This window comes from Trachemys scripta, chromosome 8, assembly GCF_013100865.1.
Source record: "Trachemys scripta elegans isolate TJP31775 chromosome 8, CAS_Tse_1.0, whole genome shotgun sequence".
In the NCBI taxonomy this organism is placed as follows: Eukaryota; Metazoa; Chordata; order Testudines; family Emydidae; genus Trachemys; species Trachemys scripta.
In genome coordinates, this window is record NC_048305.1 from 46687788 (window position 1) to 46713378 (window position 25591).

A 25591-nucleotide genomic window follows, 5' to 3' on the forward strand; every position below is an offset into this window, starting at 1 on the left:
GTTTGAAATATTTTAATGGGAATAGTTCTTGTAACTTTCCATCTGTAAAGGCAGGTGCCTTAGTTACCATGATTTTACTTCTAGAGGGTTCAGATGGAGAAGAAAAATGTGTTTGTTCTTTCATATGTCTGCTGCTTCCAATCTCTTCTTCCTCTTTTCCCCGATCCCCATTTTTCCCCCTTAGAAGCATGTGTCCTCCAACTCTTACCTTCTTATCCTCAGTGCTGCTGTCATGTATTGCTCTCCTGGTTCCTTCCCATCATCTCTCCTCTTTGATTTCAATTCCTGGCTCTCCTCTTTTTCTGTGCTAATGACCCCATTGCCTCTGCTACCTTTTGCCTTTTCACTTACCTTCTTCAACTTGCATGACCTTAATTAGACTCCTGTTCTCCAGTCATCATCATCATCTCACTCTTTGTTTTCTCTTGTTTTGTTTTAAACTGGGGCCTGATTCAAAACCTGAGAGTCAGGGCTTCGTGTCACAGATCTTTTCTGTATTATATTTATAAAGCACCTAGCACACACTAAGTGCTATATAAAATTGATGGTAGTACCTACAGTATCTTTTCCAGGTATTACAGCTTTAAAATCTGATATTTCTGGCTCTTCCAGAGCTAAGTGGAAAATCCCCTTTCTGTCATATCAAATTTTTTGTTTTTTGTTCTAGAAAGTTGCAGGATACCAATTCTTAAACTTGGACAATATTCCCTCAGGCCAGTATCATCCTCTACTTCACTGTTGCAAAAGCTGCTTCCCCCTAAGCACATATTTCTCTTACTTAACTCACCCAGGTTACATTCTCTTAGCTTAGTCCGCCTGGAGAGTTTGAGGTGTCCTGGGATTTATTGAAGTGATTGCATGCTTGGTAACGTTGGACCAGGTCTGCCAAATATTTATCTTTACTTTTCCCCCAGGAAGCTGTCGGCTCATGCTGAGAGAAAACAGAATCGTTTTTTGAATTTGAGTCTTTATTGTGGGGTGTATATGTGTGTGTGTGTGTGTGTGTGTGTGTGTGTGTGTGTGTGTAAATCAACAGTTATTGTTTTTTTATATGATGAACCATTCAATTGGAAATCTTGTAGAAACATTGTAGCACCCCGTATTTTGGGATAGCTGTCAACATTTTTATAGCAAGTAAAAATGATGATGGAAGTTGAAAGAAGAACATTTTCAGAGCTAGCCTAGGCATTGAGCTGTGTACAAATCTATCTCGTACATCCAAGTCTGATAAAGGACATTCCCTCTCTCACAAAATGATTTCACTGCCTGTGTTATAACTTGACACCTGCTGCCTGTGTGTATGTATTTATGACATCCAGCATAACCATTTCCTTGCGCACATTGTTTACTAAGGTTTAGACCACAAATTTCTCTGGAATTTATTTACATTCAAAAGTAGATAAATCTTTTAGTTGATTTACTATCAATCTGATCAAAATCTCCCACAATTATACAACTCAACGTTATTTTCTATTCGAAATCATTTGTGTTGTACGAAATCAAAATAGAGATGATATATAGGAAATATAATTGGGTTCTTTTGGATCCAAACCTTGACTTAAAGCTAAAGCAACATACACAGGCAGGCAGAATTAACTTTTTAATTGTCTTCTCTGCTGAAAATTCTAAATAAAGCTGCTGCTGGTTTGTTACAGAACAAACATGATGGGTACTGATCTGCAGTTTTTCTCCTCACTTCTGCCCAGCTTCATGAACAATTCATTGTCAGCTTATTGATATGCTCCATTGTCATTACAACAGCCAGTCTTTATCACTTCTTCTCCCTCCTCTCTTCTACCTCCTTCACCTACACCCCCACCATGGCATTTAGGATGCTGCTTAGTTTATAATTCAGTACTTCACCCTTCATTTCCTTGATCTTAAATTCATATACACCCTGTAATCTAATTGATTAAAATACCTCCACTCTTAACCTTTTGTTTTTAAGAAAAACTCAGATGTTTTTATATCTACACAGCCACAAAAAATGCAATTTGAACAACATCCACATAAGATCAGACTTTTAAAAATACTGTAGTCTGTACCACAAACATGCATCAATTGAACATTCTTACCTAGGATAAATAATTTGCAAATCAGTCTTTAAATTTTGCAGCTTTTTAAGGTTTGAAAATATACTAAGCTATGCCACAGCAATTAGAGAAATTGAACAAAATGTAAACTGTAAAAAGATGTCCGAATGGCAGCATTTCCCATGACAAAATTGAGAATATATTCTTAATAAAACAAATATATATTCATTTTCATTAGAAGTTGTATGTGAATTTACATCTCTTTATTTAGCACATGAACCATTAAAAAGAGGCTGAGCTCTCACATGCTGTGGATAATTCCCCAGTGTGATACTCAGTTCCTCATGCCAGTTGGAAGAGGCCAAACCTGTGGTAAAACCAGCATTACATCCTTAACCATTTCTTCCCAGAGGCTCCAGCATATCTTATAGACCTGATGCATGACAAAAATGCTGAGATCCGCAAAGTCTGTGATAACACACTGGATATTATAGCGGTAGGTTGAGTTCCTTTGTCCATTTTAAGAACCTGTTTGAATGTGACGTGCTTGTATTCTGAAAGAGTACTAGTAAACACTGGCCTATTGTGTGAAAATATTTGTTATACAAACACACCTTTTTATTACATAAGAGGTAGTTGCATTTGCATGGCAAAATTAATCTTACTTTGTTATACTAGTCTGTATCTAAATTTCCCCTTTCAAAACCACATAAATTCTTAAAAAAACAATGCTGATTAATAGGATTTTTAAAATGTTTATATCACTCTTTATTTAGGTGTGTGAGGCCATACTTCATTAGGATTGTAGGTTTTAGGTATTTTATGGTTGACCAACAGCTTTTTCACTCAGAGAAAAGGTCCCTGAACAAGTAGATATAACTATCTACCATCTTACAAAGGTAAGTGCACATGACAACGTTAGCCACATTAAACTTGTAAATATTAGAAACCACTATTGGTTCTGTCTTGTTCAATGATCAGAGTAGGATTTGTGGGTAACTTCTTTCATGTCACTTTAGATTAGTTTGCAGTTTATGATTTGATCTTAAATGTTTAGTGCAAAGGCCTGCAGCTATTCCACCTCATTAGATCTCACAAGCTGAGCAACGTTGAGTGTGGTCAGTGCTGGAATGGAGCACCTCCAAAAAAAACCCTAGGTTTCTGCAGGAAAGGGTGTTGGCAACTCAGGTGGGGCTCTTCCATCTGAATTGGTACTGAACCAGTGTGCGTAGCATAATGATGTTGGGCCACCATGCTGCTGGAGGTTCTGTTTTTCTAGTGATCATTAAAGCTTCTGTTTGCCAGAAGCTGGGAATGGGCGACGGGATGGATCACTTGGTGATTACTTGCTCTGTTCATTCCCTCTGGGGCACCTGGCATTGGCCACTGTCGGAAGACAGAATACTGGGCAAGATGGACTTTTGGTCTGACCCAGTATGGTCATTCTTATGTAAAATGCCTGTGCTTGGGACCAAGAATAGGAGTATTCTGACCATATTTTCAGGCAATTACTTTTCACCTTCCTAAATTCCTCTTGGCAAATTTAGGTGGACTTAGTAGTTGTCATCACATGGGTAATATCTTCACTTCTGTCGTGGGTGAAATAATTACAATATATAGCAAGCTTTTAGATCCATTGCATGAATAATGCTGTTTGAATGTACCATTGTGATCATGAAAAGTGAATTGTCATAGCTGAACAGAACTTAGCTGTGAATTTTGATAGTAGTATTGAAAATTTGATATGACTGTTCTCCTGTTTTAACAGGACTTTTCCCTATTTCCTCCCTCTACCTTCTTCAGTTGAAAGCTATATACCACAGAAGCTTGCTTGCTCTTAAAACTGTTGTGGAGTTAGTCTATAGATTCTGATGTATGCAATAATATTATATTTTCTGTTTTATTTCTGTGTAGTAATCATGAGCAATGCTTATTGGCTAAAATGTGCCCTAGAGAAGTGCAAAATATTAGTAATATTATTGTTTTGTATGTGTACACATTTTTGTAGGACATTGGTATGTTTTGTCAATCTCTGTTGTAAGCTCTGCTTGTGTTTCATTCAGGGATATGGTATGAAATTCTGGCTCTGAGTTTTGCCATTGACTTTCAGTAGAGTCAGGATTTCACCTGTGATGAATTCGCACCTGAATCCTGGTGTGTAAGATGCTCATGAGTCAATACACCAAGAAAAAAAATTAGTTTAGTGAGACAGAACCCCAGTGGGAGCATTAGACTTTTCTGGGGGAAGATGTTTTGGTTGCTAAGAAGGTTCTACAGTACTGAAATGTTTCTAGTCTTGCATTTTTGAAGATTACTTAAATGGAAAGAGTTGAGGAAAATGTGAGAGACCACTATATATGAATTGTTCCAGATAAGATCATTGTTGTTCTGCTGCCCTGCAATGTTTGCCAATCGGTCTGCGTTGTTTGACATATTCTTTCCTTGCATTCCAGACCTCTCTGAATGTCCAAGGGCATTCTGGCAAAGGCCTTAGTGATCTCAATTTAGCTGTGAGATACCATTCATAAAGGAAGACACGTTGGGAACTTTTAATAAGGGATTGAAGTAAAAAGGACCTCAGGAACAATAACTTTTTTATATAGTTGAGGATATGAAAGCCAACCAAGTTCAGTAGATATTGGAAAAGTGACAGCACACAAGCCTATAAATCAGATTCTTCTACAATACGTCATGCTTAAAAAGAAAGCGATGGGGGCAAGAAAGCTTCCATGTCAACCCCAAAAGCAAGAGACTTGAGTTCAGTTGAGTACAATTAGCCTTTTTGCTTAGCTGTTAAGCACTGAAAATAGACCAGGTATCATCATGCGCCATATCAGTTACTGGACTAACTGCGTTTGAGTGCTCTGCCTCTCAGGCCTCAAGCAGTCATTGTTCTTGGGACAGAAAAAACGATTTTCCTAATTAGATTGGGACCTGGCTGCTATCTCCTGTGTATCAACCGTGATTACCTCAGCAGGCCTGACTTAGCCTCACACCCTGCTGTTCTGCTCCCTCCAGGAGCAATGACAGTAGTCCCCACTGGCCGGACAGCCTTCTTAAAGCAAAATAAAATATTTTTTAAAACAAAAGCAGTAAAGAATAAAACAGACTAGACATGTGTCTAGCATAGCAGGTGTTCAACTATCTTCCGCAGGGGGATCCTGGTAGAGCTAAGCTTCCTGTAGAAGCCCCCCAACCTGAGACCTCTAGGTTTTGGGCTGGTACAGTCTGTTGCCTTAACGCACAAGCCATTTTTCTCCCCCATCTGTAAGAAAGGAGTCCTTTGCTGGTTAGTCACCCGTCCCCTACCTCGAGACCAAGTCACTTTTACTGTTACAGTTCTGTGATCTGTTAGTTCCCAGCCTTGGCAGAATAAGGCTTGCAACTTGTTGGAGACAGAATGTAAGATCATTGAAGCTGATAACTTTGTCCATTGTCTTTCAAGTGTGTGCTTGGGTGTCCTTTTCTAGGACCATTGTCGTCATCTTATTTGTTCTTCCCACAGGCTCCAATTAAGCTAGATCAGTACATTCATGCAGGAAAGTCTTGTATCCCAATACACAATAACTTCTGTTCACTGACCAGGGCACATACAGTGTTAGTTAAATTGTCACATCTCTGTATTAGAGTATTACTTAGCAACTCCACAACCATGGGGTCCAAGATTGGATGTCTCTTATATCAATATTCTGATTCAGCAAAATGGATTCAGAATGCTGTAGAAGCCTTTACACTAAGGGCTAAATCAGCCCTGCTGTGAGTAATGTAGTGGTCATTGATTTAGTGGGTCTGGTGAAGACACAATAAATCGATGTGAGAACACTCCCCCATCGACTTCAGTACTCCATGACCCCGAGAGGCAGAAACTATGTCGACGGGAGAGCGTCTCCCATCGACATAGCATGGTGTAGACACTGCTGTAAGTCGATATAAGCTACGTCGACTTAAGTTCTTCTTCGAGTGCTTGCTCATATCAATTCCAACTAGTGTGTGCGTGCATGGCCATTGGAGAATTTTTACCCTAGCAACACCAGGTGGGTCAGCTGTGGAGCCCCCTGGAGTGGTGCCTTCATGGTGCTCAATATATATCCCAGCTGACCCACCTCAGTTCCTCCTTACCGCCCGTGATAGTTGTTGGAACTGTGGAGTCCTGCTTCGCTTGCACTCCACTCTCCCTAGTGTATTCCTAATAGTTAATAGTTGATAGTTGATAGTTATAGTTGGTTTACTTAGTGTTAGTGGGGTTGGGAGGTCTTTCCCCTCCTCCCCGATTCTTTTCTCGGGCTCATGCCCAAGGCTCCGGGATTCAAGCCCCGTGGTTCCTGCTCTCAGCCCATGCCAACGGGCGACCCCCATGACTATTGCCTGACGTATCTGGGGGAGTCTCATCGAGCAGAAAAGTGCAGGATCTGCAAAGGGTTTCGTCCCTGGACTAAGAAGCGGGCCTTTCATTTAAAACAGCTCCTCTTAGCCCTCAGCCTCCTGCGGTGCACCAAGATCCAGCACCTTGCGTCTCGGTGCGCAGTGCCCCGGCAGCAGCAGTAGGAGCGGCACCATGGTTGGACACTGATCGAGACCCACGGCACTGATGCTCCCCGGCACTGCAACCGACATCATTGACCCGGCACTGCTCCCATTCTCCTGGCCAGAAGTGGCACCAGAAGCCGGAAAAGGGTGGCCCGCCTCCACAGAGACCAGCCTCCCTGGAACTGCCTGTGGAGATGCATCCCAGAAGGGAGCGTCTAGGAGCACAGCCTACGGCCTTGGCACCATTGACTCCCCATGTACCGCTGGACTCCCCAACACGCAGCGTGGTTGAGGTCCAGTTGCCGTCTACCCTGGATACTTTTGTGGCTGCAAGGGATCTTATTGGCATGACGGCATTGGCATCCCCTCAGCCACATTCCAAGGCCCTGGTGCCTCTACGCGTGGCACCATTCCGGGGCAAGCAGGCCCTAATCCACCTGTCGGCACAGTCGATCAAGCCATGGCATCGATCCTGCTCCCGCCCCCACTCTCAGTCCCACCACTGCTCGCAATCGCGGCGCCACTCTCCTTTGCGGCGCTGGTCGTACTCGTGGCACCAGTTGTACTCCCAGTGCCGCTCTGATTCCCGGTCGCGGCACTGCTCTGCTTGCCAGTCGTTGTCGAGGAGCAGATCCCGGACCCGACGCCACTCTCAACGCCGGTCATCATCTAGGCCCAGATTTAGATCCAGGCGCCATTCCAGGTCTCAGTACCGCTCCCCAGCATCGTGGCACCATTCCCTGTTGCCTCATCGATGTGACCCGATGCAGATATGCTCAGCACCACCATGGCCCTCACGTTCTGCTTCTCGCTCTTCGGGATTGGAGGCGGGTTTGCATTTTTCAGACTGCAGTCATTCGGACCATAGCTGCCTGGAGTCAGGAGCTGGGCCTTAGCAGGGGCAGCTGCAGGGTCCCGCTCAGGGGCCCACTCAATGGCCATTCTGGACGTCCTGGGCATACCACCAGGCCCAGGGTACTCGGTCTGGGGCTTCCTGATCAGCCACGTCCGAGCTGCAAGTGCCAGAGGCTACCACCAGTCGGCCCACCCCAGGGGGCATGAAGACTGTGATGGCTTCTCTCCCCGCTACAGGACCTCCTTCAACACCGATTCCTGGTCCGGGCTCCGAGGTCAGTGGCACAGAACAGCTGGCCCCAGCTCCGCAAGAGGCCCTAGATGACCCTCTTCCTCTGTGGCCGCCACCTCCTCCTCACCCAACGAGGCGGTGGCAGGCACTGCGATCTCGGGTCTCCCTCCAATAGACCTCTGTGCCCACCAGGACCTCCTGCGTGGGGTGGCATGGAATATGAACCTACAGGCGGAGGAGGTGGTAGAGGTGGAGAACCCCATGGTGGATATTCTGACCGCGGAAGCTCCATTAAGGGTGACCCTGCCCCTTATTTGGACCATCCAAACTAACGCCAGGACAATCTGGCAGACACATCCCCCCGACTGCTAAGGGGGTGGAGTAGAAATACTTTGTCCCCTCGAAGGGCTATGATTATCTGTTCACCAACCCACAGCCCTGTTTGCTTGTGGTTGCGTCCGTGAACGAAAAGGAATGGCATGGCCAGCAGGCCCCAGCGCCCAAATCAAAGAACGCCAAGCACCTTGATTTGTGTGGGCTCAAAGTTTATTCTTCAGGGGGACTTCAGCTCAGGATCGCTAATCAGCAGGCGCTCCTGAGTAGTTATAATTTTAACTCCTGGAACTCCATGCTGAAGTTTAAGGAGTTAGTACCTCCTGAGTCCAGAGAGTTTGGGACTTTGGTGGATGAGGGCAAAACAGTGACATGGACCTTGTTGCAGGCCTCGCTGGACGCTGCGGACTCTGCCACATGTACTTTGTCCTCTGGGATCACGATGAGATGCATCTCCTGGCTACAAGCCTCTGGCCTGCCACCGGAGCTTCAGCAAACACTGCAGGACCTCCCCTTTGATGGAGAAGGCCTGTTCTCGGAAAAGACCGACTCAAGGCTACATAGCCTTAAGGATTCAAGGGCGACAATGAAGTCCCTGGGCCTGCACACACCGGCTACCCAGCGGAAACCCTTCAAACCCCAGCAGCCGCAACAACGCTCCTATCCTCCTCCTCTGCCGAGGCAGGATTTCTATAGGAGCGGGGATGTAATGACAGGAGGAAGCCCTCCAACCTTCATCGGGCTCAAAACAGGCCTTTTGAAGGGACCCCCAAGGACAATGTCCTGGACCTTGTTCAGGATCCTACTCCACCTTTCTTGAATCATTTATCTCATTTCCACCGGGCTTGGTCTCAGATAACCGTGGACCGCTGGGTCCTCCTCATGGTGGAAGCAGGATACTGTCTCCAATTCTCTTCCTCCCCGCCCTCCTTCTCCGTCCCTCTTCAGGGACCCTTCTCACAAGCAGCTCCTTATTCAGGAATTTCAGACGCTCCTCGCCATGGGGGCGATCAAGGAGGTTCCTAATCCCCAAGGCAAAGGGCAGGCTTCAGCCCATTCTGGACCTGCATGGACTCAACAAGTTCATGGTAAAGTTGAAGTTCTGCATGGTGGTTTTGGGCACCATTATACCTTCCCTGGAGACTGGTATGTTGCCCTCGATGTGAAGGATGCGTATTTCCACATAGCGATTCATCTGGTGCACAGACATTTCCTCCGCTTTGTGGTCAACCGCAAACACTATCAGTTCACGGCCCTCCCCTTCGGTCTCTCCATGGCTCCCCGAGTGTTCACCAAATGTATGGCCATCATGGCGCCCTTCCTTCTTCGATAGCGGGTGCAGGTATATCTTTACCTTGACGACTGGCTTTTCCGGGGACACACCAGAGAACAGGTGCAGTCCCACCTCCGCTTGGTCACGGACACGTTTCTTCGGTTGGGCCTCCTCCTCAATGTGGCAAAGTCGACCCTAGAGCCAACCCAGAGAATAGAATTCATTGGGGTGGTTCTGGACTCCATGCAAAGCCCTCCTGCTGGATGATCATTTCCAGGCTATAGTGGGCCTTGTCCGGAGCCTTCAGCACTTCCCAGCCTTGTCGGGAAGAAGTTGCCTGAGTCTTCTTGGCCTGGCTTCCTGTATATACGTGACCAGCCACGGCAGACTTTGACTCCGCCCGTTACAAGCCTGGCTAGCATCAGTCTATCGTTCAGGTCGAGTCAGCCTGAACTTGGTGGTCACCATCCTGGAGCGGGTGCTGGCCTCCCTCCACTGATGGCTAGATCCCCAGGTGGTATGCGAAGGAGTCCCTTTTCACAGCCCGCAGCCCTCCTTGTCCCTGGTCATGGACGCGTCAGCCCTGGGACGGGGCGCCCACCTCAGGGACCTTCAGATGCAGGGCCTATGGTCTCCATCTGCACCCTCCTTTCATATCAACATTCGGGAGCTGATGGCGGTGCACCTTGCCTGTCAAGCTTTCCTGGAGCAGCTGTAGGGTAATTGTGTGGTGGTCCTCACAGACAACACCACGACCATGTTCTAGATCAACAAACAAGGAGGAGCCCACTTCTCCCCCCTCTGTCAGGAGGCCATTCAACTGTGGGAATTCTGCATAGCCCATTCCATTCACCTGGTGGCGTCCTTTCTACCCGGGGTCCAGAACATGCTGGTGGACCACCTGAGCAGGTCCTTCCGCTCCCATGAGTGGTCGCTTCAACCAGATGTCGTCCACCCCATCTTCCAAAGGTGGGGGTTTCCCCAGGTCGACCTGTTTGCCTCCCACAGCAATCGGAAATGTCCAGCTTTCTGTTCCCTCCAAGCTCCCTGAGCTCTCTCACAGACGCCTTCCTGCTCCCATGTATGGGTCAACTATTTTACGCCTTCCCCCCGATCCCCCTTGTACACAAGGTCCTGCTCAAGGTGCACAGGGACAGGGCGCAAGTGATTCTGTGGCTCTGGCATGGCCCAGGCAACATTGGTACACCATGCTATTGCAGCTCTCTGTGGACGCTCAAGTCCCATTGCCTCTTTTTCCTGACCTGATTACTCAGGATCACGGTCGCCTCTCCCATCCTGACCTACTATCGCTCCACCTCACAGCATGGATGCTATGTGGCTAAACCCTTCAGAGCTTCTCTGTTCAGAATCTATGCAGCAAGTACTGATGGGCAGCAGGAAGCTCTCCACTCAAGCCATATATATGGCTAAGTGGAAGTGGTTTTCGTGCTGGTGCGCTCAGCGCAACATGCCCCCTCTCCAGGTGCCCGTGCCTCTAATTTTGGAGTATCTCCTGGACCTAAAACAGCAGGGCCTGGTGGCATCCTCTTTCAGAGTTCAGCCTGCGGCCATCTCGGCTTTTCACCCAGGTGTGGATGGCTGTTCTGTCTTTGCCAATCCCATGGCTGGCAGGTTTCTCAAGGGCCTGGACCGTCTTTACCCCCAGGTTCGACAGCCAGTCCCCATGTGGGACCTTAACCTGGTCCTTTCCAGACTCAAGGGGCCCCCCCGTTCGAGCAGCTGGCCATCTGCTCCCACCACTACCTCTCCTGGAAAACAGCTTTCCTTGTCGCTATCACGTCGGCGCGGCGCAGTCTCTGAGCTGAGAGCCATTACCTCAGAACCACCTTACACGATCTTCCATAAAGATAAGGTGCAGCTTTGGCCTCACCCAGCCTTTCTTCCCAAGGTGATGTCGGCCTTCCATATCAGCCAGGACATTTTTCTCCCTTTTTTTTATCCAAAACCGCACAGGGTGTTGCTAGGGTAAAAATTCTCCAGCCATGCACCTGGCGCACGCACACCTAATTGGAATGGATGTGAGCAACACATCTGGAAGAACAACAGTTACAAAGGTGAGTAACCGTTTTTTATGTATCATTCGTAACTTAACTAGTGTAACTAAGATCAACTTATCTCGTTAGTGTAGACCAGGCCTGACTCTCCACGGGCTGATGACCCAGAAATCTCCTCTACTGTGAGGAAACTAAGAGGAGGCTTACAGTCTAAAAGATGTCTCCCCATGTTCTTGAGAGCACAACTCTAGTGTTTCAGGGCAGCCAGACGAGGCCTAGTGACAGTGTAGAGAAGAAATCCCTTCTCTCTCTTCAACTAGCATTGGCATGGAAGGGATGTTCTGGTGGATGGAGAGGGGAATAAGGAGACAGAAAAGGAAAAAAGATGCAAGAAAACACAACTCCATGTTCTGTAGATTTTATTTCAATGTTACTGATACATGTTTTCAGATATAATTCCTGTGAGTGCTGAGGGAGAGGAAAGGAAAAGTGCTGTGAGGGTGGGTGGGAGAGTGGCTCACCTTGCATGCTGGCAGTGCTGAATGAGACCTTGGATCCAGAAGAGGAACAGTAGCAGCAAGATGAGCTGGTGATGAAGAGGTTGTGGGAAGCCCACAGTAGCCATGGGAGTGTGCCGATGGCAGGGAACTTATCCCTAGTTCCCAGTGCCTTCTATTGTCAGAAGCTTGCCACAAATGGATGAATGGATCTTACTGGTATATATTGGGAGAGCTCTCTGTCCCCCTCTTTTTCAGACACTTGCTACTTTGCCAGTTAGAAGTGGTGTTAGATCCTACATAGACAGTTTCCTCCCTGGTGCCTGTACAGAAAAGCTGAAACCCACTGATCCGTATTTTCCTTGAGAGGTTGGGCAGTAGAGACCCACGTATCAAGACGGGCAGGAGGAATCACCACATGATGGCATCATCTTTTCTCTGCTCCAGAATGGAGGCTTCTCTGAAGTCCTGAGCATCCATGTCAGGTGGAGGTACATCCTTCACCAGTGTGAGAATAGCAGCAATGAGGCTGGAGGGGCCGAAACATCAGAGGTCCTGATGGGATGTGCTACCCAGATCAGACACCATGGTGGAGCAACCCATAAAGCCACCCATCCAGATCAGCATCAAGACACACTTGGTTATGCACTTTGCTTGCACTGCCAGAGCCTGGAAGGTGCCTGTGTAGCAGGTAATAGAAGATTTCAGTCTCCAGGATTGTCAGGCCAGCTTTCTTCATCAGTACTAAATTCACAACAACAAAAAATAATTAAATAATTGTGCAGACTTTTTGCCCATATGTATTTAACATAAGCAAGTTGCTATGATGATGAGAAATCAGAAAATAAATGTGGGAAGAGAAATTTTTGATACTTAAAACTAATTTCTTTTTAAGGAGACAAACACGTTTTTCAGTCATCAAGAAGCTGCACATAGTGTGATTGAAACAACATTGAGGAAAATTAGAGGCCTTGCAAGCCTTGGGGGAAATATGCTTTCTGCTGTAAAGTAATTGTCACAGAAATTATGGAAATGTTACACTAGTGCTGATTTGTTTAATACAGCTTGGCTTGATTCCGCCATTGGTGAATTGAAACAGATGTGTTGCTTTAGTACGGTATGTACTATGGAGTAATATGGGCAGTCTGCATTGGAGGATGTGAACGACCTCTTTCATCAACAAGAAAACTAGTCTCTGGCTGTTCTTGAATAGCTTCAAATTTCTGGATGTGGTGCTGAGTCCTGGTGTGAAAGAGCTAATTTACTAACCCCATAATCTGGATACACACTGGCTGTCTCAGGTTGGGGACTGAGATGAGCTGCATGTATAGTGCATTCTGTCAGATTCAGACTAATAGATCTAAGTTTTCCATTGAGCGTTGACTGTTTCAGCTACCCCACTTTTCGGAGATCATGCACTCTTGACACCTGTGTTGGAAGCCTTTGGAAAGAAGTGGCAATTGGCACCACATGTATACTTGCTCATAGCATCAAACAGATCAGGGCTGTTTAAAGATCAGTGGGCTCACCCCATACCAGTTCCTTTTCCATCACTAAAGAGAGAGGTCTCTGAAGTTTCAGGCTCCTCCTCCTTTTCTCTTCCTCACTGTATTAGGGCTTGCTATGTAGTTAAATTGTTTTCTTATTTATTCTTGGTTACTTTTAGTTTTTTGTGTAAATCAAACTAATATAGTGTTAGGGTCCATATTGTGGACCACTCAGTTTTCCCCCTTCCACGTTATCTGGTCAGTTTCACTAACAGCTTTGTTTGAACCAAGGACCAATCCACCATGTCAGATCCCAAATGAGTCTAAAAAGCCTTAGGAATGGTTCCAGAGTGTTTTTGGGATTTTTAGTCGGAGCTGCACAAGAAAAAGAAGCATTCCCACTTTTCCAAGAGGTCATTGAGATCTCACTGGGAAGCAAGGAAGCACAGACTATAGGGATCTGGTGAGGGTTTTGCTTAGAGTGTGAGCTTAGCCTCAAGGGAGATTAATCTTAGTGTCAGCTGCTTTGGTTCCAGATCGGCCTCCTCTTTCAGTACAGGGTGCAGTATTGGATGCAGGAGGGGAATTCCTGCCTTCGCTCATCGAGGCAGTCCACCTGCTTTTCTCCATGTCTCTCTCCCTCCAACATGCTAGGAAATGGCAAGAAAAATGGCTGGACCAGCTTGTGGAGAAACACTAAGAGCTTCACTGTTGGAATCAATCTTATCGGTGACCCACTGGTGCATTGTTAGGCTTGCAACCACTGTGATGATCCACTGTTGGTTTGGTGGTGGATAGGGAGAGTGGTTTGCTAGGGAGGCCGTCACCTGGCTGTGAAGATGGGTAACAGAGCTGGGAGGGCACAGAAAAAGGATTGGGATACCCTCGCACCCTCCATTAACACTTCCTCATCTCTTTGCTGCAGCCTTCACAATCATTTTGCTTGCTTTCTGCAGCAGCTCCCAGTGTCCCTGCTTCTCAGGCTACATAATAAGTTTCCAAGAATGTCACTCTTTGTATCCTTTGAAGCCTAAAATGACCGAGGCAGTGTGAAGTGATGGCAACAGCAACAAGCATGGTTGAGAGCTCTCTTTGTTCAGAATATCATGAGATTGAATCATGACTGGGTTTCATGATCTGTTATTGTCCAGTTTTTACATTCTCAGCCATTTTGGCCCTGTGAATTGCCCAGCTACAATAAGGCATGTATCTATGCTATGCCAAGAGTCCTGGACCGTTGTGATATCAGAGGTAACTCAACCAATCATCTCCTTTACAGCTAATTTGTGTGCAACAGTTTCATTGGTTGTAGAGGAAGACTGTATAGATGGTGGATAACTTGACCAGCAGCTGCCATACCAGTGCTCCCAACTACTATCCACACAAATCAACACAACTCTTCTAACACATGCATACCCAGACACACACAAAAAATCCAGCACATACAATAACTCCAAACCTCACTCTGAAGCCTAGAATGTCTGTGGAGTCATAATGAAGCAGTGGAAACAGAGCTCTTTTTGTTTAGAATATCACCAGGTTCAGTCATCCGTGGGATTTAGTCTGTTCTGTCCAGTTTTTAAATTCTCAGCCATTTTTGGCTTTTTTACACATTACTTTACAAACTACATTCATGCAACAGCACAGGCTTTCAACTTCTAGATGAAGATATGGATGACAAGGCAGGCCAACCTAGACCCACTAGAGAACCCCTATTTCTATCATCACATATGGACAGTGAGTCACAGCTGCCCCACCCTTCTGAATTTAGCCTGGGACATATCATAATGGAGAAGGAATTTTGGTTTTTCCTCTTTCCTCCTCCTAAGGAAATCAGCTGATCAAGTTTGCTTGAACTCTGTGTATGGGATTAGATAACACATAGACTCACCCACCTTGGGGGAGTGATCAAGTTTGGAAAGCTGTGAATGTTGCAGAAAGTTGTTATGGACTGAAAATTGGGGGTTAGAATAGAAACTGTTAGACAAGCTTAACTATAGTGATTATTTCTGCTAGCAGATAAGATCTGTTAGTTTTATGGCTTGTCTCTAAAGTGCTGATTGTAGTAGTTTTCCTTGAACACAAGGTAAAACAAAACAGGGCAGAAGTTACTGCAACACTTCTCCCTTTTGAGCTGGTTGCCATAGCAGTTGGGATCTTTTATTGCTCTATATTTTTTGTACACGGTTTCTTTTTATTAAGAGGCAATATATATATAATATAGGACTCTTGTCTGTTGCTTTGAAAATATTTATTGTGGTGGTTTTATTCTGCAGAGGACCATTTCGGAGACCATCACAAAGCAGTTAAGGATGCATTTTTTCCAACATGTAATTTACGTTTACTGCACATTATATTGATTTTACATTACAGGCCATGGCAAAAGCTGGTTTCTGTCAATAGTGAGCCTAATTGTGCTCTCCGTTACATCTGTACAAGCCTATTGAAAGTTACACAGATGTAACTGAGGGCAGGATTTGGCCCATTATGTGCCGGAGGTAGTTTCTTTTAGGGACTGGACAGAAACGCCACTAAAGATAGCTAACCAGAAAAACTCTATCCTGTTAAGCAGTGACTGATAGGCTGTTAATCTAAACATTTATGTAGACTATGCATTTTGTTGCAGCAAGTGTACATTCAGGCAACAGTCAACACAATGTGTCACTTTACCAGCTACGATCCTAACCTTAACAAGGATTCAATTTACTATACAGCAGTTTTAATTTAGTACAGGGAATCACATTAAATGAACCATATTAAAGACCTAATTAGAGGGCAGCCACATTAAAGTGAAAAGGAAAATCTGTTTTCCATCAGCTTGATAGAACACAAAACAGATCTATGTAGCTCTATGTTATCCTATAGTGTGGTAATCAGATACAAGGTGTGACGGAAGCCAGTGACAAAGGGGACCCCTGATAGGGAACAGGCATGCTCTGATAATAGACCAGTTAACGCTTCATAATGTTTCTGTGGTTCAATAGTAAACAAAACTGGATGTAGGACTTCAAAAAGGATGGCACATTCCATGTAGAATCAAACCATACATCTTCCATGTCACTCTAGGATTTATGGAAACCAAATGCTTAAGATAGTGATGTCTAGGGGGCTCAGAGGAGAATAAAATCAACCTCTAAGCACTCCTCTCATTATATAACTAAACTTGCAGCATTTGAAAAACATCAGAGAGACAGACTTCACCCCTGCTTACCCTGCTCACCCCTGGTCTGATATTCAAGAAGACTGACAGATTTCACTTAGAACATCCTAGTGGCTGTTGGTTTGTGCCATAACCTTCATAGTTTTTGTATTTCATTTCTGAGGGAATTCACTGGGTAAAGAAGATGCCCTTCAAGTAAAGAAGGCTTTTAATGGCTCAAAATTAATCCCTTCAAGGACATTGTAGACACTAGGACTATTGGGTTTGCAGGGAGTTGCTTTTCCTTGATATTTATTTTAGTTTACCTATTTTCTTCTTCAGTTCTAGTTTTATGGTACTGAATTTTCTCTCTAAATGATCATAACGGTCCCTTCTGGCTTTAAAATCTATGACCATTGCCCAACGCGGATCCTGGACAAAATGGACCTTTGCTGTTATCTGGTATGGTAATTCCAAGTCAATAGACTTAAACTAATTTTGAAAATATTAGAAAATAATAGAAAAGCACCAAAATTACCTGATGGCAGGTGGGGAAAAGTGGGGTTTAAATGATTAAAAAACGCACACAGTTCACTCAAGAAACAACCAAATCCTTGCCAATTTAATTCACCAGTTATCTGCCAGCTTTTGTCTACTCTGAGGTTTAAAGAGGAGTATATAGGGTAGCATGTAGTTCATCTCATGGAACTTGTTGCAATACATGTGGAGTGTTGAACTTCTGAAAGAAGCATACCAAGAGATTATAATGTTATTTTTTTACTACAATAAGGGGGTAGTCAGGGTTGGGGGAATTTAAATTGATGATATCTTTAGGATAATTAATAAAAGTCCACGTTCCCCTGTTACATCTTATAAATAGCATGGTGAAGTCAGTCAGCTCAGATGATAGTGTGGAATTGAACTAAAAAATCATGCAAGTGAGTCTCCCCAAAGATCAATGTTCTTTAGAAGGCATTAGATTTTTCTATGTGCACCCTGCTAAATCTCTAATTGGGAACTTAGGAACAATGGTGATGGCTTTTGGGACCTTTTGAAAGTAAACAAGCCAGTGTAAAAAGTATTCAACTCTCCTACAAATTAATCTGATTTGCTATTTGTTTAGTTTTTCCCCTTCTTGTAATCATCGTTTCTGGGAATAGTTTTCTTGGGATTTACAGAGTGGTCTCTGGCAGTTACAAGGTGTTTCTCTAAAGCTTGAAAGGAGCTTAAGGATGCTGAGGGCTGACATAATAGATAGCCCATGCAGACACAGCAAAGGAAATGTTTCCAAGATGCTGGTCAGATGTCATCACTGAAAGTTACACCCTTTCATTTTTCACAGGTCAGTTTATAAATCTTCTTAGAGATGAGTTTACCTTTTCCAAGGAGTTTATTTTTCACTGCTAGTTCTAGTTTTTCTTTTAATTAAAAGGGGGGGGGGGGGGGGGAAGAAGGAAGAACTCAGCCCAGCCCAGTGCTCATTCATCTAAGTATGTGGCATTTTTATGCAGCGATCAGGAGTTCAGGTTGCAGTCTTGGGGTCTCATGATTGAAGCCATCAGGGACTGCAAGTGTTTTGAGATCCAGCCTGGTGACCACAGTGCTATATGCACACAAAGCCATGTGAGAGACCTGAAATCCTGATCTCTTGCTCCCCAAGTGGAGGAGAATTCCAGTGTGGTTAGTTTACATGCAGACTCAGATAAAAATCTGAGATGTATATTTTACGAAGTGCAAATTTGTACCACAAATATGTCCGTAGAGGCTAATGCAGGCAGGTGCTTATATTGATGTTGTATTAGAATGGAAAGTCCATGTCCGGCCTCATACCAAGAGAAACAAACTGCCATTCTTCCAAGTAAAACAAAGGTCTAACCTCTCCATTTTCAGTGGAATAATGGTTCTGATGTTGCACAGTGATAAACTCCCCATGAAGCCTCAGAGACTCAAGGTAGGTTGATTGGTTGTTTTCAGAGAGCCACTTGATGTGGCGGAAGGAACACATCTCTTCTCTTAGGGTATGTCTACATAGCAAAGAAAAACCCACTGCTGGCCCATGCCAGCCGATGCAGGGCTCGGGCAGTGGGGCTGTTTCATTGCTGTGTAGACTTCTGGGCTCAGGCTGGAGCCCGAGCTCTGGGACCCTTCCACCTCGCAGGCATAGGTCAGCAGCGGGTGTCTAATTGCTAATTGTCTACTCTGGGACGTACCCTTAGAGACTGATCCAGCACCTATTGAAATCAGTGAATCAGGCTCTTAGAGTGTGGAGAGGACTCATTAGGACATGCTTCCATTTCAGAGAAGGAATGCCATGAAATATTATTTATCATCTTCTTTTATTGCTGCATGTATGTTGCAGTTGACAGGCCTCTGTTAAGATGAGTGGTAACCACTGTGTATCATTTAGACTCTGCTGTGAACCTGTGCACAGATGTGATAGCTGGCTTTGGAAATGCGCGCACACATTTCTTGAGTCTACCACGAGGCCTCTCTTTCCAGTAGTGTTAGCAAGTTTCAGCGTGCGGCTTATCACTGAAGAATGACCACAGACGCGATCTGTCCCAATTTGGATTTAACTTAGCTATTATGATTTCTTTTTCCAAACCAGAAGAAGAACTCTTCATCTCAAAAGCTTGTACCTTCCACCAATAGAAGTTGGTCCAATAATAGATACACCGCTACCTCGATATAACGTGACCCGATATAACACAAATTCGGATATAACGTGGTAAAGCAGTGCTCCAGGGGGGCGGGGCTGCGCACTGCGGTGGATCAAAGCAAGTTCAATATAACACAATTTCACCTATAACGCGGTAAGATTTTTTTGGCTCCCGAGGACAGCGTTGTATCGAGGTAGAGGTGTATCACCTCATCTACTTTGTCTCTCACAAACATGTTGGCATTGAAAGGGCACTTGTAAAGCCAGCTTTACACTGTAGGGGAAGACGTGTGCAAGACTGTTCTGTTGCTTCCTCTAAACCAGCACTATCTTGCAGCTAACTTCAGCATCGTGAATCTTAGCTCAGAATCTGAACACACCAAACTTCAAAAAAATTTTGAACCAGATCCAAATTTAATAACTGACCTTCAGTTCCACAAAGGGCTGCTCTTAAACTTCCAAACTTGAAGTTCAATTCAGGCTTGAACTTTGCATCTTGGACTCATCTTCTAGAATCAGTATTGCTGTTTGTTTTTGTTGGACACCCAGTATTAAACATAGAAAGTAGTTGTACAGTGAGGTCACAGATTGCAAATGAGTCTTAAATTATTGGAATAGACTTCGGGGATGCTAAACAGAAAATTGCTTACAAATTAGGGTGCAGCAAAATATGTATTGGTAATTTTTATCAAAATCTTTTGAACCTCTATTTGTTTTCCAGTAATTAACTCCCTTCTAGTCAATTTTAAACAGGAACACTGAGCAAATATGCCTTATACATTTTTATTATAATAATCACAAAAATCTCCATTGCAGTTGGCATGACTGGCTCCTTGTCAGCAGGTTAATCAAAAACTGTGAAGACTGAACTGGCTTGCTCCTAAACAAAGTTCTTTCACATGGTGCAATGAGGGTTAAGGGAAACTTGTACTGCTGCCACCTGTGCTGTACCTGCTGTGGAGAAAAAGAATAATAATATATGATGTCACGCCGCCTGGAGTGATTTATGACTGTGTGTGCCAACCTCAGGGCAGGTTTCAGAGTAACAGCCGTGTTAGTCTGTATCCGCAAAAAGAAGAACAGGAGTACTTGTGGCACCTTAGAGACTAACAAATTTATTAGAGCATAAGCTTTCGTGGACTACAGCCCACTTCTTCGGATGCATATAGAATGGAACATATATTGAAGAGATATATATACACACATACAGAGAGCATAAACAGGTGGGAGTTGTCTTACCAACTCTGAGAGGCCAATTAATTAAGAGAAAAAAAACTTTTGAAGTGATAATCAAGCTAGCCGAGTACAGACAGTTTGATAATAAGTGTGAGAGTACTTACAAGGGGAGATAGTCAATGTTTGTAATGGCTCAGCCATTCCCAGTCCTTATTCAAACCGGAGTTGATTGTGTCTAGTTTGCATATCAATTCTAGCTCACCAGTCTCTCTTTGGAGTCTGTTTTTGAAGTTTTTCTGTTGTAATATAGCCACCCGCAGGTCTGTCACTGAATGACCAGACAGGTTAAAGTGTTCTCCCACTGGTTTTTGAGTATTTTGATTCCTGATGTCAGATTTGTGTCCATTAATTCTTTTGCGTAGAGACTGTCCGGTTTGGCCAATGTACATGGCAGAGGGGCATTGCTGGCACATGATGGCATATATCACATTGGTAGATGTGCAGGTGAACGAGCCCCTGATGGTATGGCTGATGTGATTAGGTCCTATGATGATGTCACTTGAATAGATATGTGGACAGAGTTGGCATCGGGGTTTGTTACAAGGATAGGTTCCTGGGTTAGTGGTTTTGTTCAGTGATGTGTGGTTGCTGGTGAGTATTTGCTTTAGGTTGGGGGGTTGTCTGTAAGCGAGGACAGGTCTGTCTCCCAAGATCTGTGAGAGTAAAGGATCATCTTTCAGGATAGGTTGTAGATCTCTGATGATGCGCTGGAGAGGTTTTAGTTGGGGGCTGAAGGTGACAGCTAGTGGTGTTCTGTTATTTTCTTTGTTGGGCCTGTCTTGTAGGAGGTGACTTCTGGGTAATCGTCTGGCTCTGTCAATCTGTTTTTTCACTTCAGCAGGTGGGTATTGTAGTTTTAAGAATGCTTGATAGAGATCTTGTAGGTGCTTGTCTCTATCCGAGGGATTGGAGCAAATGCGGTTATATCTTAGAGCTTGGCTGTAGACAATGGATCGTGTGGTGTGTCCTGGATGGAAGCTGGAGGCATGTAGGTAAGTGTAGCGGTCAGTAGGTTTCCGGTATAGGGTGGTATTGATGTGACCATCGCTTATTAGCACAGTAGTGTCCAGGAAATGGACCACTTGTGTGGATTGATCTAGGCTGAGGTTGATGGTGGGATGGAAATTATTGAAATCATGGTGAAATTCCTCAAGGGCTTCTTTTCCATGGGTCCAGATGATGAAGATGTCATCAATGTAGCGCAAGTAGAGTAGGGGCGTTAGGGGACGAGAGCTAAGGAAGCGTTGTTCTAAGTCAGCCATAAAAATGTTGGCATATTGTGGGGCCATGCGGGTACCCATAGCAGTGCCGCTGACTTGAAGGTATATATTGTCCCCAAATGCCTCAGGGCAAACTGTCAAAAAGCAGGGCAGACCCCCCCAAAACTGGTGATATGTTTTATAATTAGATTTCACCAACCCAATAACAAATGTGACCCTCCTGGATCACTGTAACAGTCTTACCATGGAGTCACACACAGTCCCCTTGGGCACTCCAGTCCATCTTGCCACCCAGGCAAGCTGGACTTAGTGATAAATGGTCATTTATACGACAAAATATTCAGGTTGCTTCCAGTCCCAGAAGACCAGTCACTTACCCCACTTCAATTTGTACCTTAGATTTCCCACCAAAGACAACACCAGGAGCCAATCCTCTGGTAAACTAAGGATTTATTAACTAGGAAAAAGAAATGAGTGTTGTTTTCAGGTTAAAGCAGGCAACCTATAAGCACAAATGAGTCTCGTTCCAAAAGTTGACAGAGATGTTGTAATCTGTCCATTTTAGGGTTAACCCACATTGACCCTGGGGATCTCTGCTTTTGTTTCTTAGCTCCAGCCTTTGTAAGAATCCAAATAGCAAAGAGAACTATTTCTTTTTGTGCGCATCTTTATAAGTCCTTCCTCCAAAGTTCAAACCTATGTGTGATAAATGAAGGCTGGGGGCAGCTTCCTTTTATGGACACCCAGCCAGTTAGTATAATATTCCTCTTAGTAGCTGTTCTCTACTTGCTTTACCTGTAAAGGATTTAACAAGCCCACAGGTAAAAGGAAAGGAGCGGGTACCTGACCAAAAGACCCAATGGGAGGGCTAGAACTTTTTAAAAATGGGAAAAAACTTCACTTTGTCTGTATGTTGTGGTTCTCCGGGGAAGAGGGGAACAGGGCAGCAATTAGGCTGTGAGAAGCTTTAAGCCAGGTCTGAAAAACGGTCATTGCTTATCTGAAAGACCAGATATGTAAGTAAATTAGGGAATGTCTAGGAAGATGAGATTAGGTTTATTTCTATTTATTTCTTATTGGCTCGTGGACTCCTCTGTGCTAACCCCAGGTGCTTTTGTTTTGCTTGTAACTTTTAAGCTGAACCTCGAGAACTATCTTGATGCTTAATTTTTGTAATAATTTTTTTTTGTCTAGCAAAAAGTCTAAGTTCCAGATGTATTTTTTTTTTTTTTTTGGACAGGATTGGATTTTTGGTGTCCTAAGAGGTTTGTGTGTATGTTGTTTAGTTATCTGGGGGGAGAGGTAGATACGCTGGACGGTAGGGATAGGGTCCAGAGTGACCTAGACAAATTGAAGGATTGGGCCAAAAGAAATCTGAAGAGGTTCAACAAGGACAAGTGCAGAGTCCTGCATTTAGGAAGAAAGAATCCTATGCACCGCTATAAGCTGGGGACTGATTGGCTAAGCATCAGTTCTGCAGAAAAGGACCTGGCGATTATAGTGAACAAGAAGCTGGATATGAGTCAGCAGCGTGCCCTCATTGCCAAGAAGGCTAACGGCATATTGGGCTATATTAGTAAGAGCAGACTGAGGGAAGTGATTATTCCCCTCTATTCGACACTGGTGAGGCCACACCTGGAGTATTGGGTCCAGTTTTGGTCCCCCCCCCACTACAGAAAGGATGTGGACAAATTGGAGGGAGTCCAGCAGAGGGCAACGAAAATGATTAGGGGACTGGGGCACATGACTTATGAGGAGAGGCTGAGGGAACTGGGGTTATTTAGTCTACAGAAGAGAAGAGTGAGGGGGGATTTGATAGCAGCCTTCAACTACCTAAAGGAGGTTCCAAAGAAGATGGAGCTAGGCTGTTCTCAATGGTGGCAGATGACAGAACAAGAAGCAATGGTATCAAGTTGCAGTGGGGGTGGTCTAGGTTGGATATCAGGAAACACTATTTCACTAGGAGGGTGGTGAAGCACTGGAATGGGTTACATAGGGAGGTGGTGGAATCTCCTTCCTTAGAGGTTAAGGCCTGGATTGACAAAGCCTTGGCTGGGATGATTTAGTTGGTGTTGGTCCTGCTTTGAGCAGGGGATTGGACTAGATGATCTCGTGAGGTCTCTTCCAACCCTAATATTCTATGATTCTAACCTGATTTCCTTTCTCAGCTCTTCCCAGGGGGAGGATGGGAGGGGAGAGGGTGAAAGGACTGGAGGGTACACCACAGGGAGGAATTCCCAAGTGCTCCTTCCTGGGTCCAAAGGGTTTTTTTGCACTTGGGTGGTGGCAGCATCTACCCATCCAAGGCCAGAGAGCAGCTGTAACCTTGGGAGTTTAATACAAGCCTGGAGTGGCCAGTATTAATTTTTTTAAATTGCGGAGCCCCCACCTTCTGCACTCGAAGTGCCAGAGTTGGGAATCAACCTTGACACTATGGGACAAGGGCTTCTGCATGCAACTTCTCCATGGGTAGATGGTGCAATCAACAAAGTTTTTCTACAGTGGCCTATTTAGTCTTGATAGTGCTTTTTGGTGGGTGGGGAGCCCCTCTTCATGCCTAAGTTCACAAATTCAGAGTAGGCATTTTTACAGTTGTAAAGCTATCTTATAGCATGGGATTCAGACATAAAAGTAAGATTAATGCATGCAGCAACGTACAAGCATTTTATAGAGACTAAACACATTCTTACAAGTCTAACACCTATCTTGAACAATAATATATAGGTGAGCTGGTGTGGCTTCCAGCTATGAATTTGTCAGTGCTCAGCTGATGCCTACAGACTTGGCAAGAGCTGGCACCTGGTTTGCCAATGTGTCACATGATACTTGCAACATGTTGCTTTATACAGTTAATGCACGTCAAGTTAAACAAAGGACGTCAGTCTCCGAGACTGTCAAGCTTGTGTCTTTCACTAACATAAAGTTCACTCGCATTTATCTACAAAAACCTGCTTTGCATTTTTTACAGGAATATGATGAGGAATGGGCTAAGAAGATCCAGAGTGAGAAATTCCGATGGCACAACTCTCAGTGGCTGGAGATGGTAGAGTCTCGACAGATGGACGAGAGTGAGCAGTACCTGTATGGGGATGACTGCATTGAGCCCTACATCCATGAAGGGGATATTCTAGAAAGACCTGACCTTTATTACAATTCAGGTAAGATGATAGAATATATTCAGCATGTGTCCACACCTTCTCCTGTTTTAACATATCCGGACATAGGACCAAATTCTCAGCTGATTGATTGCAGTGTAGCTGTGGTGACTTACACTAGCTGGGTATGGTTATGTTACCTCATGTTATGTTGTAGTGTGTGTTGTGTTATTGCGGAACTCTGAACAGCACATTCATGATCTGGCAGATCTTTACAGGAGGTCTTGAAAATGTAGTGGAGAGTAGGAGAAATAGGTTATCTACTTCACATTAGCTTATTCAGCATGCTCATACATATGTGCGTAAAACTGCCCCGATCTTATAGAATTATAGAAAACTAGAACTAGAAGGGACCTCGATGGGTCATCTAGACTAGTCCTCTGCACTCAAGGCAGGACTAAGTATTATCTAGACCATCCCTGACAGGTGTTTGTCCAACCTGCTCTTAAAAATCCCCAATGATGGAGATTCCACAACCTCCCTTGGCAATTTATTCTAGTGCTTAACCACCCTGATAGGAAGTTTTTTCTTAATGTCCAACCTAAACCGCCCATGTTGCAATTTAAGCCCATTGCTTCTTGTCCTATCTTCAGAGGTTAAGAAGAACAATTTTTCTTTCCCCTCCTTGTAACAACCTTTTACGTACTTGAAAACTGTTATCATGTCCCCTCTCAGTCTTCTCTTCTCCAGACTAAACAAACCCAATTTTTTCAATCTTCCCTCATAGATCATGTTTTCTAGACCTTTAATCATTTTTATTGCTCTTCTCTGGACTTTCTCCAATTTGTCCACATCTTTCCTGAAATGTGACGCCCAGAACTGGACACAACACTCCAGTTGAGACCTAATCAGCGCAGAGTAGAGCAGAAGAATTACTTCTCATGTCTTGCTTACAATATACTCCTGCTAATACATCCCAGAATGTTTACT

General features: G+C 44.5%; 1 protein-coding gene across 3 annotated transcripts in view; it reads left to right on the forward strand.

Moving 5' to 3' along the window:
• Positions 1–25591, forward strand: part of KIFAP3 (kinesin associated protein 3) — a 154196-nt gene that overhangs the window by 67850 nt on the left and 60755 nt on the right. For all 3 annotated transcript variants that reach the window (XM_034778758.1, XM_034778756.1, XM_034778757.1), the window contains exons 17-18: positions 2444–2529; positions 24475–24664. In XM_034778758.1, the coding sequence (XP_034634649.1) occupies positions 2444–2529; positions 24475–24664 (276 nt within the window). The remainder of the gene's footprint in view (positions 1–2443; positions 2530–24474; positions 24665–25591) is intronic.